Genomic DNA, 27,649 nt, shown 5'->3' on the forward strand with positions numbered 1-27,649 from the left:
GACGGATATAAAATTATTTTCAAATTATTTTGCTTTCCACTATCGCCAAGACTTGTATAAATATGTATAGATACCTATACAGGTGCAAACAGATAAACTACATGGAAGTGAGCTTTATATTGCAATAAAAGTTGTTTTTGTAAATTAGCGTAAGTGAGTTTTTAAATGTCCAGTGCGAACAGTAGCAATCTATACCGACTAATTCAGTCCTAGAATGAATGTCAACTGTAAATATAATTGCAAATATAATCGTATGAGCCTTGTGTTTTTAAAAATAAGCCAGTTAGATGGCTGCAACACTGTGCTAAATACAGATAAGCAGCCAACTTCGAAACAACATGCGTCATTTTATTTCGCGGGGCGTAACTCTGTCCCTATTGGTCGGCACCCGCTGCGAGTGAACGCTTGAGCAACTTTCGAATTGGCTAATCAAAATACGTCCAGAGTGTTGAGTGCAAGGGATTTAGGCCCTTAGTTTTAGCTTATACCCTTTGTAGCTGTCACTTGACCAGTTATTTGGTAGCAAGCATTTGGTCGCATAGCTGGTAAATCAGAAGTATCGCAAAAGTGATTGGTATTTTGTAGCAATTACATTTCGTTGAGTTAGCCAGATGGCGGTTTAAACTAAACAGGAAGGCAAAAAATATAATTGCGGTTTTAACGGTTAAAACTAAAATACTTTGGGGAATTATGCACGGATCTGTAATGTAGTTTGATAATGAATTGCAAAGCAAAATTGAATATGACAATTCGATACGAACGTGAGACGCAATTTGTAAGATTTTAAGTTTTTATAGCCGGAGCATTAATTAGCATCTTCAGGTGTTAAGCAGGTACAGCGGTGTCGATCTAATCGATCTACTTGACCTTTTTGGCTTTGCAATTCATTATCAAAGTAGACTATTTGGTAAAGAAGTGCATGATGTTCACGAGCAATGAAGAAAGTGTTGTTCAAACATTATGTGAAATTTTAGTGAATCGAATACAGGGGCAAAATTTCTGTTTCTATCGAGTAATTGAATTTTAACCTTTTTTTAGAATCAGCTTGAAAAAACGAGAAAATCAGACAACTGATTATTTTGCATTGCGTTCATTATGTCTGCTAAAACGTTTTTTTTTTCGGAAAAATCCTGATATATTTTTAGCATTTTTGTTTATTGGTTATATAGTTATGCATTGTAATTTCTGCAAATAAATTGTCATTTGCGTTCATTATTTAACCTTTTAAAATCTATTCGCAGAATTTTAAACAACTTAAAGCTATAAGCTTTTATAATCAAGCCTAAATGTGAAAATGTTGCGCCTCTGTTATAACAACATTGTTGCAATACCTATAATACAGTTTGATACTGATAAGTCGCTGTCCTTAAAGTATATAAACCTTTTGGTCCAAAACGTGTATTGAAAACGATCCTTCTTCCACTTTTCTTACAAGGCCTCAAACACAAAGTTTTCTAAAATAGCATATTTCTGGCATTCTGATTGGCTAAGGGCTTAAGCTCAGTGATTGGCTAAGAAAAATGCTGACGTCACTAAAAATGGCGATGGAGTTCCGCTTTTTGATGTTCGGCCGTTCCCAGTCTAACTAAACTTCAAAATCGTACATTCGAAAAGCGCGTAATAATAAATGCTCAAAACAACAGTAAACATTTTTATTTATCACGTATAACTAATAAGTTAACAACACAAACTTATTCGCTATCGTTCACGTAAAACGGATTTAGGTTATTGCGCAATATTGCGCAACATCTTTTTTGCGCGTTACTTTGTCGACATTCAGTCAGGCAAATAAACCAAGCGCAGTAGACGAAACACAACGGATAAACCATGGGACTATTTTTTGGGTACTTTCCCAGGTGATGAGCGCGCTGAGTACTGTATATTGTCGCTTATTATATGGGCCGAAATTTATTTTCGGGACATATTTTGTTTTTTCCGTTATTCTTTTTTGGTTGTCATTGTATGTTTCAAACCGATTATTGTCCGAAGCTTTATATAAAAAGTATACACCGTAGAAATTTGCAACTCTCAGACATGACGTAGAGTGGTATGTATAGGTGCACATAAGAAGTTCATGAGTTGGCGCCCCTAGGGACCTTTGATTGGGGGACAAAAAAACAAAATATTACGACGTTTTACATAAGCTCAAAATGAGCTATTTCTGTTTTATATATTTGGTGTAACATACGACGCACACAAATTATATAGGCTCAAGAGAGAATTAATTATTTGGAAACTGACCTTTGTTTAAGTAAAATGCGACTTTTTGTTCCTTATGTTGCTTCCCCTTTTAATATATTACTTTCTGTTTCAGCTATAAATTGCGATAAAAATGTCGCAGTCTCTTCTTGTTTACACTTAACAGTAACCTAGACTTTTGCGAAAATTCACCAGACAATCCTGCCCTTAAAAAAGCTAAACAATTTAAACTTTCTCCATGAGCTATTGACAATTCCCGTCATCATACAATAAATATTTTACGTATACTATACAGACCGAATATTTCTACTTTACGAAAGTTTGTCAACCCTGCAAACGTCGCTATGTGATTCGATTGGCTGTCCAAACCCTTACAACTAAAACTGCGTAAATGTAAGACAAATAAGTTAAATTGAAGGCTGTGTCAGTTTGATCATTTTCAACCATCGTAAACTTGCGTTAGTAACAAATATACATTCACTCATTCAGTCATGTGCTCAAATACACAGATTTATGTAGGAAAATAACTAACATTATTTTACAAAAAATGTGACAAGTACAGTTGGTTTGGCCAACAGGTAAGTTTATAAGTCTTTTGGGGATGGTGAAACACAAACTAGAATTTCACTTTAGGGTTGTTGTAGCTGTCTTATTTCCCGTTTTCAAAACCAAAGACAATAAAGAGCGAAACACCAAAGCGGAACTGTTCAACAATAGCATCATGTTACAAAAGAGTCATGTTTGCCCGCCGCTGTCGCAAATTGGCGAACAACTTTGTTAAAAATGTGTTCAACTTAATAGCTTAGTGCAATGTGTTAATCTATTGGAATTTGTTTGTCGAAGGGTAGTCGCTTGTAACAGCATTCTGATGGAATTCTGTTCGTCGCTTAAGGCTGCGTCGAAAAATACGATTTTTGAGTTGAACCATCCTAGCTTCGTCAGGTTCTGAACCGTTCGGTAATTCCCCGAAAAAACAAACACCGAATTCAATCTAACAACAGACAGGCTCGGCTCGACTCGACTGGCAAAAAGTGTTACCTGCGCTATCCTGTACCGCCTAATCAATTCGATCAAATAGGACGCTATACCATGTCCAAACAATATTATCGACATATTTATCGACCAATTGATGTCAATTTTATGTCAAAATTACGAATCTAAGGCGAGAAAATGCTAACACACTCCTATTATAAAAACGAAGCTAAGAAATATGTTAAAAAGCTAATAATACTTTTTTTAAAGAGATAACATCGAGATGCAATGTAAATTTTTTTTTTTAAAATCCCGGCTAACTCTTATTATTTGCAAAATACTGAATGTATAATATTCACAAAGTGTTAATTAATGTTTTATTGATATTTTTCGAAAAAAGTGTAATTGCTGTGAAGATTATTTTGCTGAGCGCGACATACAATAATTTCTACTGGCCTGTATATCTCCGGAAATATTTAACGTAAAACTTCAAAGCTATACTCACTTACGTATGTTTCGTGGTGCAAGCGAGAGAGAGCAAGAGAAAAAATGTTATTGTACTCGGAGCGATTCGACTACAAGCAGCTAGTGAGCTAGTCAAATGGCCTAATGTGATTAAATGATATAACAATAATATGATTAAAATATTACCGGACAGTTTATGAACATGATTGGTAATGGTTGATGTTGAGAAAGTTTTATTTACGCCAGGATTTTTGTATTTCGTAAGAAATGCTTGTAGTGAGCTATAAATTGTTCGAACAAGATAAATATCTTAAACGGATTTCGGTAATTGCAATTAACGTATGTATTCAACGTCCATTTCTGTCCAATACCTGTACGTAAGTCAAGTGAGACCGAATGTGATTGGTTCTCGCCGGGTGAACGCTTGACTGACTTTGGCAAGTGTTGCGCTTAGGTGCTTTTGGTGGGAGCGTTTATGCTGAACAGACGCAGGTATATAGTTCACTTACTCATCTTTGTTTTGAGTTTTGTGAGCGATTGTCAAGCTATTGCAAGGTATGGTTTCCTAAAATCAAAACTATATGTACGCAGTTTACAGTAAATAGGCTTTATACGTTTCCTTATAATGGCTTCTAAAAATAGTCGGAATATAATTTATGCAAGCGATGTTGAGGTTATATGTACAAGTTCGCCGAAAATTAGATCAATTTTCCAACACGAGGTTTTGAAAAGAATTGTTTTCAAAGCAAGATAAATCTCGAAAGCTAACCAGAAATCGAAATCGCTTACAACTACCGCGCGGTATATAAACCTTTTGGTCCAAAAAGTGTATTAAAAACCATCTTTCTTCAACTTTTCTTAAAAGGCCTCAAACACAAAGTTTTCTAAAATAGCATATTTCTTGCATTCTGATTGGCTAAGGGCTTAAGCTCAGTGATTGGCTAACAAAAATGCTGACGTCACTAAAAATGGCGATGGAGTTCCGCTTTTTACAATTCTAACTAAACTTCAAAATCGTACATTCGAAAAGCGTAATAAGAAACGCTCTAAACAACAGTAAAACGTTGTTATTCATCACGTACAGCTAATAAGTCAACAATACAAACTATAACTCGTGATCTTTCAGGTAAAATAGAAAACTGATTTAAGGTTATTATTGCACAATATTGCGCAACATTTTATTCGCGCGTTACTTCGTTGACGCACAGCCAGGCAAGCAAACCAAGCGAAGGATACGAAACACAGCGCACAAATCGGGGGGGACGTTTTTTGGGTACTTTCCCAGTTGGTGCGCTGCTAGATTGTCGCATATTTAAAGATGGTTTTACAGAGCTCGCAATGAGTCAATTCTGTTTTACATTTTGAATATAACATGCCACGCGGACAAAGTAGCCAGGCTTAAGAGAGAAGTAATTATTTGGACATTTTCCTTCGTTCAAATAAAATCCGACTTTTTCATATTAACATTGCGTCCCCTTTTTTAAACATTACTTTCTATTTCAGCTCAAAAGCGCGATAATAACAGTCATTTCTTTTTTGCAGTTAACAGAAACCTCAATTTCTATGAACTTCTCACCAGGTAATCCTGCACTAAAAAAACGGTATTTAATTGTAATCTTTCTCCATGTGATTTTGACAATTCCGTCGTCATACAATATTTACAGACATCATAAAACGAATATTTCAACTTTACGAAAGTTTGTCAACCCTCTAAACGCCATCCAATAGAGTCGCCGTTTGCTCAAGTTGAGTCGCTGACTGATTCGATTTTCTGTCCAAACCCTTGCACCTAAAACTGCGTAAATGTAAGACGAATAACTTAAATTGAAGGTTATGATAGCCCGATCATTTTCAGACATCTTAAACTTGCGACATATACCAAATTTTAGGCAGGAAAATTAGTTTATCTAACATTCTTCCGCGAAAAATCGTGATAAATACAGTGAGTTTGGCCTTTAGGGTTGCAGTAACTGTTTTCTTTCCCTCTTTTAAAACCAACGGCATTAAATGGCGAAATACCAAAGCGGAACAGTTGAACAATAGCATCATGTTACAAAACGAGTTCTGTTGCCCCACCGCTGTTGCAAAATAGGCGAACACCTGTGTTAAAAACGTGTTCAACTTAATAGTTTAATGCAAAGTGGTAAACCATTGCAATTTGTTTGTCGAAGGGTAATCGCTTGTAACAGTATTCAGATAGATGTCGTACGATAGTTTCGGCTGGATGGTACACTTTGTGCGAGAGATGGAGATCGAGAGAAAAGGACAAAAGGTATATATTCGGGCAACCTAGCTTAAATAGCGACTCGATTAAAGGTGGCAAGTTAAACGGCTCTCGCCCGTGGCAGCGGCAAGAAAGGTTACGTATCATCATATCGAACTCTTATTTCTGTCCAGCACGCCTACGTCATTCAAGTGAGACCGACTGTGATTGGTTCTCGCCAGATGAAAACGCTTGACTGATTTTGGCAAGTGTTGCGCAATTAACCCTAGGTGCTTTTGGTAAGAGCTCTTGGCCCGAGCAGACGGCCGGTTTATAGTTTACATACTCATCTTTGTTTTGAGTTTTGTGAGCGATTGTCAAGCTACAGCATGTAATGCTTTCCTAAAATCAAAACTATATTTACGCAGTCTACAGTATATAGTCTTTATAGGTTTCTTTATAATGGCATCTAAAAATAGTCAACTTATAATTGATGCAAGCGATGCAGGTGCGCAAATAATTAAAAAAAAACTTTTCCAATACGAGGTTTTTAAAATGAATTGTTTTTAGAGCAAGATAAGCGTCTCAAACGGAAAACCGAAATCGTTTGAGAGAACCGCGCGGTGATTCCCCTAAAAATCTCTCCCGTATTTCGACAGAAATCGCGTATAGCAGCTTCGCGACTGTGAAACGCTCTAAATATTAAACCGTTGTATGCGAAATATTCTATCATACTGATCATTTTTGACACAAACATGTACTACATTGTATTCCAAACAACTCAAAACGATTTCAAGCATCTATCCGAGGGCATTACTAATTTTATAAAACACTAGATCACGTCACTAACAAACTAATTTCTATCATTGATACCTATCTAGTCTCCGCAATTATTTTAAAACTACATTGCAAGAACATATTCTTCTTTTTAATGGATAAAATTACAGAATAGTGCCCTTAATATAAACGCTTCTTACTCGAGCCAAAACCTGTAGGCTAAGAAAACGAGAACTGAAAAGCTCAGCGAACGAAATTACGTTGCCACGTAAACGACCACAGTGTTCGAAATGAAAAAAAAAAACTATTGACATAAGATCGTTCTTAGCGAATGTTGTACATACAGTTTTGCCCTAATACATTTTTCTTTATTGTATGCCTTGGAAAGGTTTTGTTTTCAAATTTGTTGTACATGTGTCTTTGTTGTCAGCACACCTACTGGCGTTTTAAAATAGTTTAGTTTAAATTTATGCTTTGGTTATAAGGTTCATAGTTGAACTGCATGAATAAGTTCATTTTAATCTAGTACAGCTTCAAAACAAATATGTAGAGTTCTGCAGTGTGTAATAAAATAGCTAAGCATTGAAATGTTCGAACGATGTTCTTATATAGTTTCATTTAACCGCTTCGCAGTCAACAGATAGTTAGCTATTAAAAAAGGTAGCAATTATCAAACATTTGCAACGCGAAATTAGGAAATGTGCGCTTTAGAAACAGTAGGTATACGAATTATTGCTCAGTACGATAGCCAACAACGTTGCCAGTTACCGTACGGGTTTCAAAATGGTATTTTGCATCGAAGAGTCGAAGTTGAAAGAATCACTTGTGTAAAATCTAAAACTGGCAAAATATGCCGAACGTTGTTTTATATGTATGGTTTTCTTAAATGTTAATTGGGAATAAAATCATGTAAATCAGCATCCATAGCATATTAATGTTGCTTTGTTACGCAACAATTGCAAATTGTATTAAAATAAATGGCAGATGAATATTCTTGCTAAAAACTTATCTAGTTGCCATTTGGGCTCAGTCTACAAATTAGAAGTACGAAATGTTGCTATATTGTGAGCCCCACGAGCAAAATAGCATCACTTGGGTGTTTTGATTTTGAGTGGATTCGCAATGAATTTTATTTTTGTACGTCAAATGCAACTTTATAACTAAAAACGTATTTGCATTTAATCTATAAAAAGGACCAGGGTAGCATAACATTTTTAGACTGGACGACACAAAGTTGCGCCATGAAATAACGTCATAAAATAAATGATTTTATAAAACACCCGCTGTTCTAGAGCGAAATTGTCCGCCAATATACAACTGCAGCTAAGTCTAGTCGCACCAAGCGCAAAAATATTACAGTTTTTTTTTAAATTGAAATAACATCAAGTTTAAAAGAAGACGTCACAAATTTGGCGCAGATTCAGTTACCCTTGTACTAAGAAAAGCGTTAACAAAAGTTAGCAACGTCCAATTTTTTACAAACAGTACAAATATGCCTTTTAAGGCAAAACGAATGGCTTGCAAAAAGTAACAGCCGTGAGCCCCTAATGTTGCCCTCATGCCAGGTACATCACGTTAAAAAACAGAACCGCCACGTGCGGATATATATTCTTTGATATTTTGGATTAATGAACTGTTTTTGTTTTGTTTACTCCATTGCATTTACCGTATTATTGGTTGTTAGGTTTGTTCAAAACGAGCGATAATGGAGAATGCTCGACTATTTGTTAGAACTTATGGTTTTTCCCCTAGCACAGTATTTTATATCACTTGTATAATTTTGTAAATTTTACCTACACTAGAGAGTTTAAGGGTATTTATTGTATTTCATCGTATCTTATAAAAGGAAATTATAAGTATGGAGATATCGAGTTTTACAAGATTGACAAAGTCAGTCGAGCGTTTCACTTGAGAACAACCAATCGCAGTTGGCCACAGTCACGTGATTTAGAAATGCCAGGTAGAAATGAGCTTTGAAATACGACAGATAGAAAACGTTTAAACTAGGAAACTTGTCTATTTGAAATGTCTAATCTAAAATGATGACTGGCACAACCCTTGCAGCAAATTCAGGGTTTAGCTGATTCAGGTCAAAAGTAACATTTGCCCAACTTTATGTGGTGGTTAATCCCAATCGACATTTCATATAAAGGCTGGTAAAATCATAAGTCGAAGCTTGTGAGGTGTTGCGACAAAATTCGGTGATTGTTTTTTCCGGGGAATAACCGAGCGGTCCAGACCCTATGAAAGCGACTGTTGTGTATGTCCCACTAAAACCTAAACCAATCTATAAATTGCGACGTAGCGGCGAACAAAGACTAAGTTCCCTTCAAATATCTTGGTTATATCGAGAAAAATCATCACTTTTGATATCACATGCACATCCGTTTTGTGAAGCGCGGCAGGCATTTTAACAAACGCGTTGAAAGTATGATACCGCAGGGTTGGGCTTAAGCACTTGCCCGCTCGCCAATGCGAGTGCAAATCGCTCCTGGCGAGTGCTGGTTGACACTCACTCGCCCGACTGGCGAGTGGCTTCGGCGAGAAATTTAATTCGTTTGTGTAGGACAACTTGTGTTAAGCACCATTACTAAGCGAAATATTACTTAGCGCCAGTTATTTCCTTAAACACCAAGACGCAAATACATTCAACACTACACAAATAATAAGGTTGATCGAAGTCACGTTCGAAGCTCGTAATAAAGACTCTTTGTCCCGTTTAAAACAAAAATCGTTACCGGCAAACAATCAAAGACGTCATCTTTCGTCGCCTACTTGTGTAACTACAGCTGAGAATTAACAATTAGTCTACGTAACCATGTGTTGCGATCTTTTAAGTTAATAGCGGTCAACCAAGACAAAGCTTAAAAAATAATATTTTTTATGGGATAAAACTATTTTTTATGGGAATTATGTTAAGATACAAACCGAACCATTGCTGACACCCTTGGGCAATTGAAATGACCCACTATAGGGCGTCGCAGCAAAGAACCTCTGATGCTTGTGGTTGTTAACTTTTCGAATGAATGTTTAGATGTAAATTTGACTATTTTGTCAGTATTTACTGTTCAACCAGTAACTATGGTATTAGGTGAAATGTGGCGTTTTGTTTGTGGCGCGAAGCAACCTGCGGTGAAACGTCCTTCAAGCACAGAAAATAAAAATACGAAAAACGAGAGCGCGAGCACGAGCATTTTTAGAAAAATGGCGTTATTTTTTCACTAAAGATTGCAACAAAAAAAACACATTGTTTTAAGCGTACACTGCTTCATTGGAAATAAACGACCAGACTTTTATAAAAATTAATGTTTACGTTTAGAAACCATAAGACAGGTTAACGATAACCCAAGAAATGACCGCGCTAGGACGTAAATTTGCAGACGGCGTGCCAACAAATTTGGCGAGTGTTATTTCGTCCTGTGCTGATTGATAGCCGCTCGCCAGGCTGGCGAGTGTAAATTTTTGCTTAGGAACAACCCTGTACCGTTTGACTATTCCAGTTCCTTTTTTACTTTGATATTTTAAGGTTACTTGGGCTATTTTGATTTCGCACATTTGAAAATTAATTTAATTTCGCCACCTAAGCTTTTAAGCGAAACAAATCTCTATGGTTAAAATTTCCATACGAATTATTAGACATTTCCTACGCACATTCATTCGCTATTAAATACACTTTCATAAAAAAAATGAAAACTAAACTCATACAAACAAAATTCAGATTTTCGAAATATATAAAACTCCTAAAATTCAAAGCTTAGTCAGATCTACAGTACTAACTCGTTTGCAACATTGGAACAAATAAAAAAATATAGTGCGACTATACTGTTTTAATTGGTAAAAATTTAAATCTTCTAGCTAAACAGCTCACTCACCTTTATTTTTATAAATTTACGTATGACAAACAATTTTCCAATAAATTTACGTATATAACAAACAATTTTCAAATGATAAAATATAAAGATTTGCTAATATGAAGCTGTTCTACGATACGATAAAAGTTGTAAGGTTTTGCCTAATTAAGCTGAATATTAGCTATTGAAGGCTACTTATTCAAAAGGTAACTGACATCACTGACTGCCTATCGGTAAAATAAGCTAACATATAAAAGTACACCCAATGGGAAATTGCACAACGCCTTTCGTTGTCTTGTTGTATCTTGAAACACCCTATCGAAATAGTGTCGTAAGCTCTCTATACACTTTATGGTGACATCGGTACTTACACTGAAGGGAATTTGACAGGCCCTGGGCAACGTTGTGATTTTCGAGCTTGGCCTTGGTTTTTCATCTTTCTGTAAGTCTCAACTCATATTGGTTTGCTTTTAAATATTATTTATGGAGTTTGGTATGAGTAGATTGTGAAATACTAATATAAACCAAATATTGCACTAAGAAAACAAAAACAGAATATTATATTAAAATACGTTTACTCATATTCCATCATATTGTCCCCGAAAAATTTATTTAAAATTAAGACGACCGTAATAGACTCAGTAAGCCGAAACGTTGGTAGAAAATAATATATATTGCCAGAGGAACCTGTTTTAAATATTAAGACGACCGCTTGGTAAAACATTAGAAATCATTTTATTGGCCTTACACAACCTATATTTCCATTTTAGCGTTTAGGAAACTTATTTAAATGTTTTTCTAAATATAGAATCACGTGTACAAATAGTGTAATAACAGAAACCACAGTCTCAAGTCTATTAAGTCGGTTGCCATCCGACGAAGCTCATATAAAAACAACCCTCAGCACTGTTGCTTTTTCTGTTAAAAACATGAAAACCTATTTTTATTTGTGGTGGTACAATAAAGAAAAACAAAACATAATTTCCGCACAAAATTGTCAGTACTGTTTTTAAAGACATATTTTAGTACCAAAGGTTACCTTTTGCTAATCGCTATTTGTTTCAGCAATGATTGGATTTTAATTTTTGTTTTAGCTTTCAAGTATTCTTACGAGATGAAGAGGTTCTCGTTAGAAAATCGTTTATGTTAGAAAAATTTAACATGAAAAGCAGCTCTCAAACATAACACAACTTGATAAAAATGGAATAAGAAAACAGTAATCTTTATTAGCTGTTCTTATTTGAACGCTTCATCTGTTTCGGCCGATTAACGAGGTTAAAGGATTGCTGAAAGATTTTTCCGGTCAACACTATAAGCGAATGTAAAACGGGTCGACTATTAACTATTGTTTTAACTGCCGTTGAGCGTACAGGTGTAGGGATAAGCGTGAGTCCCTGTTATCACACCGCCATGTTTTTGCCTGCCCGAGAACAGAACAAGTCAATTATCAAGCGTCATGCAAAGGAAATCGAGGCAAAGGTTGATCGCGCTTACAACGCACATTTTGACGTCATATCCGCCAAGTTGAAAGACGACCGGAAGCTGGATTCCGTTCGCGCGAATCACTTTCGCCTCACAAAGGAGATGACGAAGCTGGCTCACGAAAATTCACGAAACGACCTGTCGTTCGATCATCGGCTCATGGCCGCGTATCACGCCGTTTTCCAACTCACGACCGGCGAATTTGACGAGGACATGCAATATCACGCGACCGGTGTCCAGTATCTCGGCAAATTTCAGCTCTGCTGCTTTCTTTTGAGCGAGGGTGGCTACTTGTTTGGCAAGGGCATGTACGAACGCACAGATGCTTACGGGTCGGTCAATTGGAGCTTCAAAGTGAACGTGGTCAAAACCCATTTGCTGCAACAGGTGGCGTCGCAAGGTAACTAAGGACTAATCGGTATAACGTTATGAGTATAACTATAACTTAATCGTTGTTCAATACTACTTTAGCAGGGCCAGTTTACAGTATACGCATGTGGATTCTTCGCCTTATTACATTCCAATTTAATCAAAAATGTCATTATTTATATTAACAGTATTATAATTTAATCAACAATAACAGCGAAACAGTGGATACCGTACTAAAAATTTTGTGCAGCCTTCCGATCACTTTTCAATTAAATAATTTAGTGCTTGAAGAGCTTTAAAATCTACTAGAAACCTTTTGACTAAAATTTAATGTTTTCTAAATCTGGATAAAAGCACTATTTATTCGTTATGGTTGGTGATGATGACATTTTCAAGAAAATATTCTGGCATTCACGTTTCATTTGTTGCAGACCTGCGACGCGGCGAGTCCTACACAGCAGATCGGTTTCAGTGCATTGCTATGACCTGCCTTTTGCTTGAAGACAACGAACTAGTCGAGCAGATACGCCAGATTCTTTCCGGTCAGCCACGACTGGCAAGATTCGCTGATCTCTTCTTTACGATACGAAAGAAGCGAAACTATCGGGTAAGGTTTTACATTCAGTTGAGTTAGCACTAGTATCTGCCTTCAAATGTGTTAGTATTGTTATAACCACGCCAAAACTAAATACCACAAGCGTCAATTTTTGAAAACAATTTTTTCACACTGCTCCCTCGGTTCATTTGTTAATGTTTTTTTGGTCCGATGAGACCAGTGTGGTAAAGTAAAACCACCAGAAATAGACTCGAAGTAATATGTACATAAGTACGAACTTGTACACATAGTCAAATTTCGGAGCTTAAACTATATCGTTTGACATTTCACCGTGTCGTATTGACAGCTGAACATGCACCCTTTAAACCACATCGACAACGCATCCCGACTGACATTTCGCCTTCTGACGTTTCTTAAGTACCCCAAAGAGTCGGCGTTGTGTGGCGAAGAGCTGGCGCTAAGTAACTTTGTGTCGACCTGCTTTAAAGACGAAATAGGTTGCACAAGGTGAGAAGACTGTTAAGCGTATTCACAAAGAATACACTTGCTAACAGGTTTAAAAGTGATTACCATTACTGGTTTGACCCAGTTTTGCGAACTGTGCGTTTTTAAACAAATTTTAGTTGAAGAAGATAGTTTACGAAGTATGCTGTGAACGCAAACTACTTTTTTCTTTAAGAAATAAATCCCTGGTTAATCACCACATAATAGCATTCATCAAAGTACAGAAGTCATTAAACAAGGATTTTTTCATCACCATGTGAAGTTGAAATGTTTGACACTGTTAACATAAAGCGCATTTTAAAACAATTATGAGAAAGTTTGCTATGTTATTTTAGGTGTGGACGTCAATCTAGTGATCTACAGCTTCGTGATAACCCACAGAGTTACAAGTTTCACGCAAGGGGATGTCAGCGCGTTCAAGGTATTAAGGCCACTTCGACCTAACGTTAGAAACAATATAGATTCATACAAGGCCATCAAAAAAAGGTTCTGAAATGTATAAACACCCTGCCTACAAAAACCACGGCCTTTACATCACGAAAACCTTTGACTTACTTAACATTAAAGCAATGCCAAATGTTTCCGAATAAAACTCGATCAATGTACTGTTGCACACAGTGGCGTAGCCACCCAAAAATTTGGGGGGGGGTGGCAAAAAGTTTGAACTTTTCTTGTTTAGGTTTTGCCATTGTATGAACTGCCGTATCGAACACATATAAGTATGCCAGCAAACCGTTTTGTGCAGCAACTGACTGAGTGTTTTAACGCAATACTCAAAAAACATTTAAAATACAAAACAAAAATTACTACCTATAAAGTAGTAAAACTGTATTAATAAGTATAGGAAACGTAATAACTTCATCGTTTTTAACGTAACAATTGAAGGTATGGCATGCCTGTAATCGACTGGTGTGATACAGTACTACCGTAATAACTTCATGGTTTTTAACGTGATACAGTACTACTGGTACTGCACATAAATGCTACAAAACAAGTTATAAAGAGTACAATATTTATTTAATCTGGGAGAGGCCATGGCCCCTGTATTTCCCCTCCCCCTTGGCTACGCCTATGACTACACAAGGACGCCCCAACAAAAAATAATAATTACAACCTAATGATGTGGTTTCATTCTGTTAATTGTTTACAAAAGCTCGGGCAAGTGACCCATGACCCTTCACCAACAATCGAATAGTGGCTATACGATACATTGTCTGTTACAGAATCGAGAGAATCGTTCAGGATTACAACATTCCGGAATGTTTCGCCTTCGAATCAGAGAATTGCTGCCACTTGCGCTAACAACGGGCTTTTTAGCAGTGAAGATGGAAAGCAGGTCATTTGCTACATGTGAGTTTAATGTACTAAGACCAGTAATGTACAGAGACAAGTTACTTTAATGCCGATGATTCTTAAGTTGGCAAATTGAAATTCGTTACTTTTGTAGAATAAAATAATATGTGAATATTGACCAATCATACTAAACCATACTAACTAATACAACTACAATTTTTCTTGAATTTAGATTAATTCCCCGGAACAATCGCATTTCAATTTCAGAATAATCCCCATCCCCAATAGAGTTTCTTATTTACTACCAGTGATAACAAACGAACTGCAATACGAACTCAAAAGCTTTAAATTGGAAGGAAATAATAGATTAGCCCAAATGTGTAACAAAACCGTAATTTCCAACAATTTACTTCAACCATGTAATATAGTTAGATCTATATTGTTTGTTACATAGCTGCTGCAAGTCATCGTCGATTCATGACTATGGAAACAACAATCGACTGGCAAAGTTTCACCAGGACGGCTGCGAGTTTAGCAGTGGAAGGGCTTTCAACGTACCCCTCGGTATTATGCGGGCGCAACTTGAATATAAATTAAAAAAACTTATTTCAACTTTTTCATTGAGCAAAAGGCCATGAGGCAGTCGTAATAATCGTATTAATTATGTTATAATAAATGTCATGCGGCGCTTGTTCTAAGGCCCTATGCCAGGCATGTCAAAACCTTTTTATTGCATTGGTCACATAAGAACATTAATCCTTAAAAAATCACAAACGGTCATTGCGGTTTAGCTTGACACATACAGCACTTAAATTTGGCCCAGGCGATTCCGGGTAATAAATTGTGGAAATTGATGTACGAATATAACGAGCGAAACATCGTTTACAAAGCTTCTGCAAATATTTTGTGATGGTTTTGACCTAATTTAAGAGTATCACACTGTAAAAAATAAATTCGTAGTATGCTTTTCAACAATACCCCACTACAAGTATTTACTAAAAACTTTATTCTATATTGAGCTAGTTGAATATGTGTTGGCTTTATTTAAAAGACATGCGGGTCACTGAAATTCTGTGATAGGTCAATGGTTCACCACCCCTTCACTCTAGGGATGTATTTATCAAAATAGAAAAGCAGCTGTGTAGCACCACGAAAAAGAGCCGAAAGACTTGGTTTTGAACTGTGTTCTAATGCGTCTTTAGCTTCACTCATTCGTCTGCTTTTAGATCGGCGGATTTCGGACGGCGAAATGCGACGAATTTTCGACTCGCAGTGCACCATCTGTCGACAGCGCTTGGCCACCATCATGTTCGTGCCTTGCAGTCACATTCTGTTTTGCGTACCTTGCCTCAACTCGTTTGACGTTGGTATCGCGCAGCTGATATGCCCGCAGTGCGGCAACAGTGTATTACATCGTTATTGCGTTACGCCCTTGGTTTGACCCACAAGCGTTATGTTTAATCAGTCTCCTTGATCCTGCCATAGCGAGTTGCCTTTATTGACATCTTACCTTACACAAGGCGTCTGACGGATTTTACGCTATTTATTTACCGTAAGTTTTGCACAAATGCATCGCATCCTGCTACGCCAAAGCTGCACACTTATTATGAAACCGAGATGAGTTGTTGCGTTGCATGCCTCCGGATTTTCTTCGCGTAAGCGCCTTTCGTTAAAAGGAAAAAAACGTATTTTTTGCCAAATGTATCCTGATGTATAAAAATCACCGAGGTGCATAATTGCAAATTTGCATAAAAGACTTTGTTGTCGCAGTTGGTGCACCTCTACAGTATGAAGTAGCATATCGCGCACGGTATACTTGTAAAGATTCCATTCTTCAACAAATAAAAAACATCAACCGTAACGTATTGCATATCGCACACTTAAACACTGTGATGTTTGTATTTCCTGACTGTTCTATTTTACATTACTTAAGGTGCTTCAGTTTTTTATTGCATTTGTAGATAAGCGAACTCACATAAACATTATACATTTTTCTCTATTTTTGTGTATTTTATATGTTACCTGCTACCTCATGTAGATTGGCGTACTTTGAAAAAAGTAATGCCCATCAAATTTCACGGTTAAACATCCTTTCCACGCCATTTGTATGCCAAATATATAGACAGTCATTTTATTTTCGTATTTTTAGGCAGTCTTTTCATTGCTGATGTACTTGTAGTGCGTTTGTTTTACTATTTTCTAACTTAAACCTTTTGTTTCAGGGTCTTCACATAGGTTTTTTGATTCTTTAAATAATAATGTCAGCTGTGCTAACCAACGTGGTCGTGAAACAAAGACAACAGACCAAGAAATACGTCCGCGAAGTTCAAAAACTGACGCTAAGATCGTTCAGCAGCATGATGACGTCATCAAACATCTATAATAGCGGCCAGCAGGGGTCGCTCGAGCGAAGACGTCAATTTATAGCCGAGCTTTTCCCTAAATGCAGGAGGGCTTACGAGCGAATCACGAGAAGGGAAAACAATAGCAGCTTTTCCGGCAACTTGTTTGCGGCGGCTGTTCACATAGTAGTTGGACAAGGTTGTATTATATAAAGCGATACCTTCATTACATTTTTCAATGGTGTTTAAAATCACGTTAAAGCATAAAATAGATTGAATATATAGTGTTTAATATCAGTTTAAGCGAAACGATTACAAGATGTTTAGTTTAAGTAACGCTTATTTGTAAGGAAAATCACGTTCTATTGATCAGTGTTTCTCAATCTACGGTCCGTGAAAAAGTTTTATGGGGTCCGCGTCATCTTTTGAATTCATTCACTTATAAATTACAACAGCTTAAGCACATACATCTCAGTAAATCATTCGACTGCCTATGTAGAAAAAGCAGGGTGGCGGAGTCGGGGTCCGAGTCGGATTTGGGACGCGGTACTCGACAGAGTCGGTTTATTTGGCTTGAGTAAGAAGTATGGCGGGTACTTACGCAGTATAAAATTTAAATAAAAGGCCGCAAACTGTAAATTGTACAGGTGGATTATCATATTGTTGAATATTTTCCAACAACGTATTGAGGGCGAGTGAGTTACATGTCATCCCTAGTGTGAGTGGATTTCTGAATATCTAAAATTGGGTTGAATACACGTTTTAGAGTCTGACTCGACCAGGATCCGAATTTTGTGACATGGGCTTGGGTTGTTTTTAACCGACTTCGCAATAAGTACGGATTTAAAAAGTAATTATTGTACGGCGATTTCTCAAATAATGGCGTCCTCGTTATTTCAAAATGTAATTAGGAGACCACCAGATAAAATGTTAAACCTCTTTCATATTTAATGTTTTTTTCTTATAATTATTTCTTGTTTCGTATGAAGGCTGGGCCTTTTTTGGTTGTCTGAAACATACGGTTTAGCATGATTATTTCGCCAACAACCAGTGGTGTTCGTTTCAGGTTGGGAGGAGTTTCAAGTCGGGCCTAGATTTTCAGAGGGCGACACCGTGTGGCAGATGGTTTGTCTTCTTCTTAACGAACACCAGTTGCTGTTTCTGGAGACCCTCTTCAAGACTTACCTCGATCACGACAAGCTGGAAAAATTGACCCTTCAAATACGGAAATCCTTGTGGGAGAAGTGCCAAGGTAACGCTTAAAAAAAAATACTTCTATATAAAAATAAATAAATAAAATATATTAATAAAAGAAAAAATAATAAATATAAAAAAGTTTTGCATGTGCCCGAAACCCGAACGAATATTTTGGTGGTCTTAGCGTTTAATGATTACAATAAGCGAATGTCTTATCTATTTGTAAATTTATAGCCAGACTGTTCTGACACTCAATTAAAGTCAAACATTTTGATAAGATATCGAGGATAAATTAATTTTCTCGAACTTGCTTTATCAACCTTTAAAAATAATAAGAACAATGCAAACATAAAAACAGGGTTTCAACAACTGAATAAAAAAGTTCATTTATACTTGTAAGGGCGAGGCGATTTCTCTTTCATGCTCATTCGGTTTAGTTTTATCCATCTGTTTTTGATTGATTTCAGTGTATATAAGTTTAGAAGACGTTTCAGAAGCCTGTGTGTCGCGCTAAATTTTAAGGCTAGCCAATTATAGTGCAATACCGTGGCCCTGCTGTGCTTCACATATACAAGCTTATTTAACACCGACATGTATACAACATCTACAATTTTATTTAACTTTTATTTTAAAAATCTGAACTCTCTTTTTATTTAGAATTTCTCGACGATGACAAACGAGCAAGGGTCGACGCAGATGGCTTAGTAAAGTGCCTTTGCCTGCTTGGCTACGAATACCTCTACCACAAATTTAAACACCAGTGCAAAATCAATAATGAAGATTTAGCGTTAAGGACGATACAAGAAATCATGGAAGGAGACGGAATAATGATTAGAACAAAAACAATCGACAAAAGGGTAATAGACTAGTTGCAGAAATTCAGTGTTGTATAGTCACTTAAGTCAATGACTTGAAATTGACTTAGCCCAGTGATCGGCAAACTTTTTTGTCGCGGCCCACGCTTGGCCAATTTAAAAATTCTAAGCCACATATATCTTTAAAACAAAGTGCAATGAATGTACACTTTGGACAGCTATCACGCGTCCCACAACTACATGATAACACTAAGCTATTCAGAAGTAACTCGCGGCCCACAGTTTGACTTAGTCCAATTACAACTTGTCTGAGACTTGACTTGGTATTTATTTAAAAATTGACTTGGAAATAAGTTTATCTCAAATGGCTGGAGTTGACTTAAGTTATTTCAAAATTACCTGTTAACAACCACGGTGAAACGTATTTTTTTTAATTGTCCTTATTGTAACTATACTTTGTCAACGAAAAAATAAAAAAATATAGGGCCTACTACCTCTAGCATAGACACCTTAAATAAAAGGACTGGTATCTTCTATGCTCGGTATCTGAAACTTGGGTCCCAAGTTGTAACTTGGGTCCCACCATAATTTGTGTCAAATACATGGTAGAACCTTCATTCTGGTGACTCTTGCGGGTTTTTGAAGGGTGAGGAATTACTTTTTCATACTTTTAATCTTCTACGAGGTCATCTGAAGGTCATTTAAAGGTCAAATCACATAAAAATAGCGCAAAATCACTCAACTTATTGCATATTTTCTCCTTTAAACAACTGAAACACACAGTATGTTACCCTGTGACTGAATTAAAATTTATACATGGACAGTTTAGCCTGGATAGTTCAAAAGAAATATATCTTAGACGAACAACTTAGTTAATTATGAAATAACACAATTCAAAGTTAATTTTTCTACAATATATATTTAACATTTTTAGGTAAAAATTGCTAGAACAATGTTATTTCAAGGGACTCAGCATAATGAAATTTGTAGAAATGAGTAATCAAACTACTTGTTGGCATTCTAAAGATACTTGTTCAGTTTTTAGTAGAGGGCTTCATTGTACAGTGCTTCTATGTCCTTCCATCGTGCAATATACGTGTTTCCATCTTTTGTGAAAGAAAGTTCCTTAACATGCACCGTTATCAAGTTAATTCTTATATTTTTAAAAGAATAAACGTAGTCAAAAACGAGGAAAGCATAAGAAGTTATAGCGTCAATGAAGACTGTACCAGGGCCATGTAATTTACCATTACCTGCAACATTTGAATTACATTTATCACCTATACAAAAAATTATACTACCACTTTCCGCTACTAGAGCTTCCAGGATTTTCTTGAGTTGATCTGAACTAAGTTTTTTATCAGGGTCGTACCAGAAAATCAAAAAGGGGGGTCCCAAATTTTCAACTTAGGGAATTCCCCTATCTTCCGTCTGACGTTCATGAATAAAACTAATCAGAAACAGCCAAAGAACGACCAGTAAAAGCGAACCTTTAGACGCAAAGCGAACACGTGCGTCGTCGACAATCCTGTCAGGCGCCAGCTGCGAAATCACAGTGTGCAATCGTTAACTTCAAGCGAAAAAAAAAACGAAGACCGTGAAATATGTGAGATTAATTGTGGTAGAAACATACATAATTCGACTATCAGCAGCGTAGTTTCCTAAGTTCCATGAACGGAACTAGCGCTAAATTACAAGCACGCCTTTCGCCACCTGCAAGGGGCAAGAGCCCCAACCCCCCTGGATACGCCGCTGGGGGCAATGGATAATAAAGTATAATATTTTTAACCTTCATAATAAATACATGTCACACTTCCAAATATTACTAATAATCGCATTTTGAAATTCCAGGAGGCAAGTGCGTTTAACAGCATAATGCGAGTAGTCTGTTCATGTTATTAGCGACGTTCAGATGAGATAATAACATAAAATATTGGGACCATATCTATTTAAGTTGTCTATGATTGGGACCCAAGTTTCGTAAACCGAGAGTGCGAGTTACTAGTCCTTCTATTTAAGGTGTCTATGACCTCTAGTATAAACGCCATTATTTTTTGCTTTTGTCCTTTTTTCAAAAAACAAAAAAGTTAATTTCCATATATTTAACAGCAAATGTCCCTGCATCCCATGGGAGTCGATCGCCTTAGCGAATATTTTCTGAGGTTGAGTTTTCACGGTCATCCTAACCTTGGTCGGGTTGATGTCGAGTCTTTGGTCAAGCAGTCCGTATACTACTCGGGTCAGGGTTCAGAGGTCATCTGTGCGAAGTATGTCGAACTGTGACTCTATTGTAACAGACTAAATAAATATGGTCATATTAGCGCAACCGCGTTTAGTGGTACCGGGAAAAGACCAAAGCACAAAAAGAAAAAAAACAAAGGGTTAGGCTTTATCGAATGCCCTGATTTAAACAATATTTTGGCCTTTGACTACTTGTTTGTTTTTCGTATAGATGTTTGATTTTTTGTATCGTATAGAGATATAGTTCTGTTTATTTTAAGAAGCGATTCATGCTTTGTAGGCCTGTGTTATACAGTTTAATTCAACCCATGCTAGGAAAGAATCTTTTTTTTTATAATTTCTATTTTTAATATAGATTTCTTCGAAGCGTTTTACTTTAATAACATTATTTTGATTGAGATAAATATAAAATGTTTTCTATTTCTTTTTTTCAGCTTAATCAGAACACGTTGCTTGTGCAGATTCGGGTTTTGGTTATCTGCTAATATCTTTTGTATCTCATAGATGTGGACACACAGCCAACTACAACGAGGCTACATCGGACAAGGATTTGCATAAACCCGGTAACCCCTGTAGACCACCAATCGAGAAAACTAGTAAGTTGAAAAAAAATCAAAATGCGTCGACCAATCTTTTGAGTCTGACAATGTTTGTCTAGGGCAGAACTTCATAACTGCTAATTTAGAATCCCTAGGGTCCACAGTATTTTCTTATAAATACTTTCGTTGCACCTTTTTGACTGCAACACGGCTTAAAACTATAAGCTATATTGGGTACATTTTGCACTGTAACAGTCAGGTGTATATCTCTTTGCTATAATGGTAAAACTTTAGTTTCTTGATTTTATTTTTGTATTACTGTTTTATTAACTTCGTCCTATTTTGTCGTCGGGGATTCGTTTATTTATACCAACATACATACGACCCACGGGCCGCGTCCGGCCCGCGACGGGATTTTGAGTGGCCCGCAGACAGTTTCGGGTTGTGGCCCGCGGCCACATTCCGCCACAAATAATAGTTATTCCTTTGTTCTTTGTTTTGTGTTGACATTATATTTAGAATTTACAATAAATATTTTCCCATGGATTTACCAAGAAACGTAAGTTTGACGAAGAGTGTCGCGAATTTAACAAGGATTGGATGCAAAAATACTTCTTCACTCAAGTCGGCAATAATCAAAATTTTGTTTCAAATGACAAACTCAAACAATTATGCACCGAAAAGTCATCGCAGACTCGCCGAATCTGTCGATCTATGATGCAAGCACAGCAAGCCAGAAAAACAACTGGCCTGCAGTGAGGTTCGAACTCTCGACCTCCTGGCAAGCCGGGACCATCGCTCTACCAACTGAGCTATGCAGGCTCAGAGAGGAGCGAGTCGAGAAACAACCATGCGCCAATACTTGCACATTTTGTTAGTACAAGCAACGTCACACTGGGGGATCATCAGTCCCTATCTCATCAAACAATTATGATGCACATCAATCAGAAAGAATGTTTGGATGTTATAAGATGAATATATTTAATAGGCTACATGATTAGTATTGATGCTTTTAGTAGCGAAATATTGTTATTTTATAACATTCAAACATAATGATTTTTGGTTTACCAAGTTCTGTACTTAGTTCATTTTTTACTTCGGGAAGAAAGCAGTATGTTTGATGTGCAATAAAAGTGTTGCCGTGTTTAAATAGTACAACTTTAGCCGCAATTATGCGCCAAAACATTCCAGCTTTGACAGTACCTAATCCGGCCCGCCAAGTAGTTTATTTTCCCATTTGGCCCGCCGACCGGAGAAGTTGCCCGCCCCTGATTTATACGCTTTAAGAACGTATACTTATCTTGCAGTTAAATTTGTAAGATAACACAAATATGACATACAAATAAAATTCCCATCTGTTTTTTTTTATGCAACAGTACCTTCAGAAGCGACTGAATCAAAAGAGCGTCATACCAGCGGCTCGGAGGTTATTTTGGTAAGTTCGATATATGCTACAGAATAGAAAAAAACTTTGGTAAATCACATTTGTAACTACTATCCCAACACATCGTACAAACTATAACGTAAATGCTGTGTTTACGAACGAAATAACCTTACTTTTACGTTTTCTTTTTCAGCTATGCTAGAAATGACCTGTAAATTGATAAGGTTAAATGTTAAAGTTGTGTCGGGTTTTCACATAGTCGTCGAAAAAAAAACACAGGTAATAAGATATTGAAACAAAGTAAGTTGTTTTTGATTTTATTTTTGATAAAGCTATTAACACTTTTAATACCGTTTTGAAACGCTTTAATTTCAGTGCGAACTGCAATTAAATGTAATCATGTAATTGTTTTAATCTCGAATCAATAAATTTCTTTGGCAAAATTAGACTTCTTTAAAAGAATATTTTTAAAATGGTAATCCATTAAAACTTACAGGACGAAGAAGATCAAAGCAGTGATGAAGACATTGACCAGGTTAAACTTTCTTTCAATTGATCTTATATTTTAAACTTTACCCTAGTTTTGCGTAATAACAAAATTATTGGTTAATGATATCTTTATGGGTCTTAAACTATAACTGTTTCTGACCAATTTGTTAAATCAACGAAAAATATATTTATGTTTTATTGTTTTGCAAGTGCCCGTCGGACTCAGTTTTGCTTATATTTTGTTTTGTCTTTTAGCGTTCTTTTAAGCGGATGGAGGAATTCAAATGTTACGTCACTATTTAAAAGCTGTCGTGACAAACCTATTGTTTTGCAAATAATTTTCACGACAGCACCGATTTGGCTATATTTCGTGTTAATTGTGGGTTCGCACTGTAAACGGCACTGTTGCATGTTTTTGTTACATACGGCAGTGGTTCGTTAACTATGTGTGCTGTGCTACATTTGTGAGCCTCGAGAGATTCTCAGGTGTCCCTAAAACTATTGAAGCCTGACTTTATAAAACGACAAACAAAGCATGCGAGACTTAAATGCACGTTGTCTGTTAGACACCTGGTAATGATGTGGCATTTACCTTTTAACTCGCAATATGGCCAACATCAAATTCAAGTTTGTAGAATAAATTTTTCCAATCGACTTTCTTTTGTAGAAAATGTGCCGCGATTTTTTATATATTTCAAAAAGTTTAAGAACCACTCGTATATGAACTTTACTGAATATTCCACGTTTTAAAGAATTATATGGTTTACCATTACAGTAGTTTGCCGTGTGTCCTGCTGTTTCGGTGGAGCCGTGCATGGCTATGTTAACTTTGACTGCGCACGGCGGGTAAAAATGAATCGCAGACGAGACAATCATTGGTTGCCGGCTCACAAATTTCCGTCTAATTTTCATTAGGATGATCTGCAACATCGCATGTTTCCCTGCCAGGAGCCGAAATCGCACAACTTTGTTGAGAAAACCGCCAGAAAAGCAAGCTACAGTGAAAACCCGGGATGGCCGCCGGACTTTATTAAACGGCTTGTGGATTCGGGTTACTTCTACAACGGTATACCACCTTTGGTGATGTTCTACAAAAAACTGTAAAACTATATACATTACTTACGCCGGATTAAGCCATATGACGATATTTTCGATATAGTATTAGTACTCGTCAAAAGTTGGATGGAAACTTCTAGAAAAGCTTAAGAAAACTTCTAGAAAAGCAGTTAAGATTGGTAAATTGAATTTTGTTGAACACTATACTTTCCAGATTCGTGGTCATAGCAAAACCATAGGCCCGCTTTAGACAACTGGATTTTAAAAAATTAGATTAGAATTAAACTTACAGCTTTTCAGATTTTTTTCAATTTTGATTAGAGTTGGAATTACCAAATTCTAAACTAGAGTCTTCCTTTAACTTTAGTTCATATTGTTATTTTATTAAAAAAAAAGATTCAACAGGTACATCAAAATAAACACTTAGCAGACTGTATAATGCCGATCCAAAACCGATTAGTCTGTGCACTTTGATCTTTTGTGCACTTTGTTTGTGCACTTTGATCATGGGTGGCGTTCGCTAATTAACAATCAAGTCGCAATGCGTTACAAATAGCGCTAAGGCAAATTTTGGCTGAACAACTTAGAACACAATTGGTTTGCAAGTTTTAATTTTATCAACATGGCCGGTCAAAGCAATGATATTATTCGGCAGGCTTTAAACGGCCGAACCTTTCCCCAGAATATAGAAATATAGAAAAAAGAAAGTATCAGACATCCCTATAGTTATCACCAATACGCTTTGCTAGATATACTGTTCTCTTTAAACAAAAACCTCCAACCATCTACCGAACAGGTTTTCTATATAAATTAATTCTGTTTTTCAGAAAAAGAGGAGCTTCACGAATGCTTCTACTGTTCTAGCCAAGTGCAGGTCTGGGACAAGTTTGATGACCCTTGGATAAGGCATGCCGAGATGTCTGCGCAGTAAGAAATGAACGAATGTATAAACTGTGGAATATGTCGCCTTGTAACTGTTTTCCTTGTATATTTTTATAGCTGTGATTTTCTCAAGAAACGCAAAGGCATCGATTTTGTCAGGGCAAACGCCAAGGCCACAGAACCTTCCAATGAAAAGATACCGGAACCAGTTCAAACCACCCAGAAAGTTCACACCGAGACTGTCGGCTCCTCTGGAATGCAAAAGCAGGTTTTTGAGGTAAATGTTGGAATATGACAGCGCTGTTTTTCTTCGCCATTAAGTTGTAATAAAACTAAAAAACGAAATACCTCTTAGTAGATGGTATTAAAGAATAATCATATTGTAAAACTCTTACAACCGTGATGTAGCAATTAAAATATTGCGTCCCGCGGAAGCTGTACTGTGTTTCGTTAGGATTTCGCGTTTAGATGTATAAAGTCCTAAATTACGTTATATATATAATATGAATATGTAACACTTCGTTTTAAATTAATATAGGCCAACTTGAGACTTTAAAATAAGTAGCGCGGCCCCATTCAGGACCGTTTTCAAGTTATGGTCTAAACGAGTTACACTTAAATTTTTTAATTTTAGTGTGGCAAATAGAAGCTCTAACTTTTGCATTCCGTGAACACTAGTAACGTTAAAATCTACTGATTTTGCATTGGGGCATAAATTGTACTTTTGTTTCATTATGTTGCCAACACACATTTTTGTAAACCCAGATAAACTCTCTGTTAAATTTGGCCGCCAACATGGGGTTTCAGGAATTTGCACCAGGTCATGCCCCCTGCCCTATAGTAACACACTATACATTTTGCAACTTTCACTATGTGGTTGCATTTTTAGCGCGCAAATCTTTTTTGTTTTTAATATAATTTTCCTTAATTAAAGCTATCATTTTCAACCCAATTCTCATATACACCAAATTAAAAGTTTGCTCATTTTTACCAACTAAATGATTTGTTAGCGCTTCTGCCTATCAGACTCCCCAGTTGCATATGAGAACAGCTTCGTTTGAGAATAAGGTTTCCTATAAGATTAATTGTTTTATGTCGACACTTCATAAGTTTTTAACGTCATCTCTGTAAAACTTTATTACCAATCACCAAAACCGCAAACCTTGATTCGCCTTTGACCGATGGGTAAAAAAGTTAGGCAAAATTAGGCCACGAGAACATAATGTTTTTCAAGTGGGCGGAAAGGAAAACAGAGTTGATTTGGAATACTCTTCTAAACCATATTTAACATGTCCAGGCTTCCGCATGCCATCGCAACAATGAGAAGAAACTCCAGCTGGACAAGTCAGTCTTGAATCGTTTTGTCGAAGACGAAGAATCGGATGGATTTCAACCCGACCCCGATCCCTGTTTTGCTGCCAACCGATCGTGGTAGCCCCAAGTATGCGATCGGTTGGCGGGATTTAATGATGAATATTGTTTTTACCATGAATCTTTGTGGTGCATGAAAGTGGCTTTACATGAGCTCGTGCTGGTGCTGTAAAAAATTAATTGGTGCTGTATAATTGATCAAAATTGAAACCTAACTTTTGCATGTTGTGTTTGGCAGCTGAGTGCGATTAGGTTTTGGAAACGCTGATGTACAAACATAATAGAATTTCTGTTTTTAGAAATAAAGCTGTCAGTTTTAGTACACAAATAAGCAAATATAGGTAGGATAAGTTAACAGACGTAAGTATAACTGTTAGGCTAGGTGTAAATTTAACCTTATACAGTACGTTTAATAGATAAAATTATGAAAACTGAAAACCGACTTGTACGAACAATTATAATCTTCTCTTTTACGGGTTGTGGGTAAAATAGTTAACAATAGAAAACATCAATATGAATAAAAGTTGGTGTAGTAAATCGTTTTTTAGGCGTTTCAGACAACAGCTTAAATTCTTCTACACTGAAAATCTAAATCATTTGTATCGAGTAAGTTTGATTAGCATGAAGGTGAGGCTAAACTATTTTGTGTTCAACCTGCAACA

At 36.5% G+C, this 27,649-nt stretch overlaps 3 protein-coding genes across 5 annotated transcripts in view; 2 read left to right on the plus strand and 1 right to left on the minus strand.

The window, feature by feature from the left end:
* Positions 1-27,649, minus strand: part of LOC146137598 (uncharacterized) — a 135,285-nt gene that overhangs the window by 13,069 nt on the left and 94,567 nt on the right. The window contains exon 15 of the mRNA XM_083394393.1: positions 9,363-9,377. Coding sequence (XP_083250519.1) covers positions 9,363-9,377 — 15 coding nt within the window. The remainder of the gene's footprint in view (positions 1-9,362; positions 9,378-27,649) is intronic.
* On the plus strand, positions 1,130-16,893 carry LOC146137600 (uncharacterized). 3 transcript variants are annotated; one of them, XM_083394260.1, is made up of 8 exons: positions 4,137-4,191; positions 5,179-12,349; positions 12,750-12,925; positions 13,221-13,381; positions 13,714-13,799; positions 14,602-14,728; positions 15,126-15,235; positions 15,898-16,893. In XM_083394260.1, exons 2-8 carry the CDS (start codon positions 11,878-11,880, stop codon positions 16,110-16,112), a joined length of 1,347 nt encoding a protein of 448 aa, XP_083250386.1. In that variant the 5' UTR covers positions 4,137-4,191; positions 5,179-11,877; the 3' UTR covers positions 16,113-16,893. The 3 variants fall into 3 exon arrangements, with proteins under 3 accessions (XP_083250385.1, XP_083250387.1, XP_083250386.1); XM_083394259.1 differs by having other exon boundaries at positions 1,130-12,349; XM_083394261.1 differs by lacking the exon at positions 15,126-15,235 and having other exon boundaries at positions 1,130-12,349.
* On the plus strand, positions 16,893-27,077 carry LOC146137601 (uncharacterized). The gene is made up of 11 exons (XM_083394258.1): positions 16,893-17,212; positions 18,080-18,265; positions 18,868-19,067; positions 21,135-21,292; positions 21,771-21,862; positions 23,182-23,240; positions 23,686-23,724; positions 24,594-24,744; positions 25,562-25,661; positions 25,734-25,893; positions 26,914-27,077. The coding sequence occupies exons 1-11, from the start codon at positions 16,930-16,932 to the stop codon at positions 27,049-27,051; spliced, it is 1,566 nt and encodes a 521-aa protein (XP_083250384.1). The 5' UTR covers positions 16,893-16,929; the 3' UTR covers positions 27,052-27,077.

This window comes from Ascidiella aspersa, chromosome 7, assembly GCF_963924565.1.
Source record: "Ascidiella aspersa chromosome 7, kaAscAspe10.2, whole genome shotgun sequence".
Taxonomy (NCBI): Eukaryota; Metazoa; Chordata; class Ascidiacea; order Phlebobranchia; family Ascidiidae; genus Ascidiella; species Ascidiella aspersa.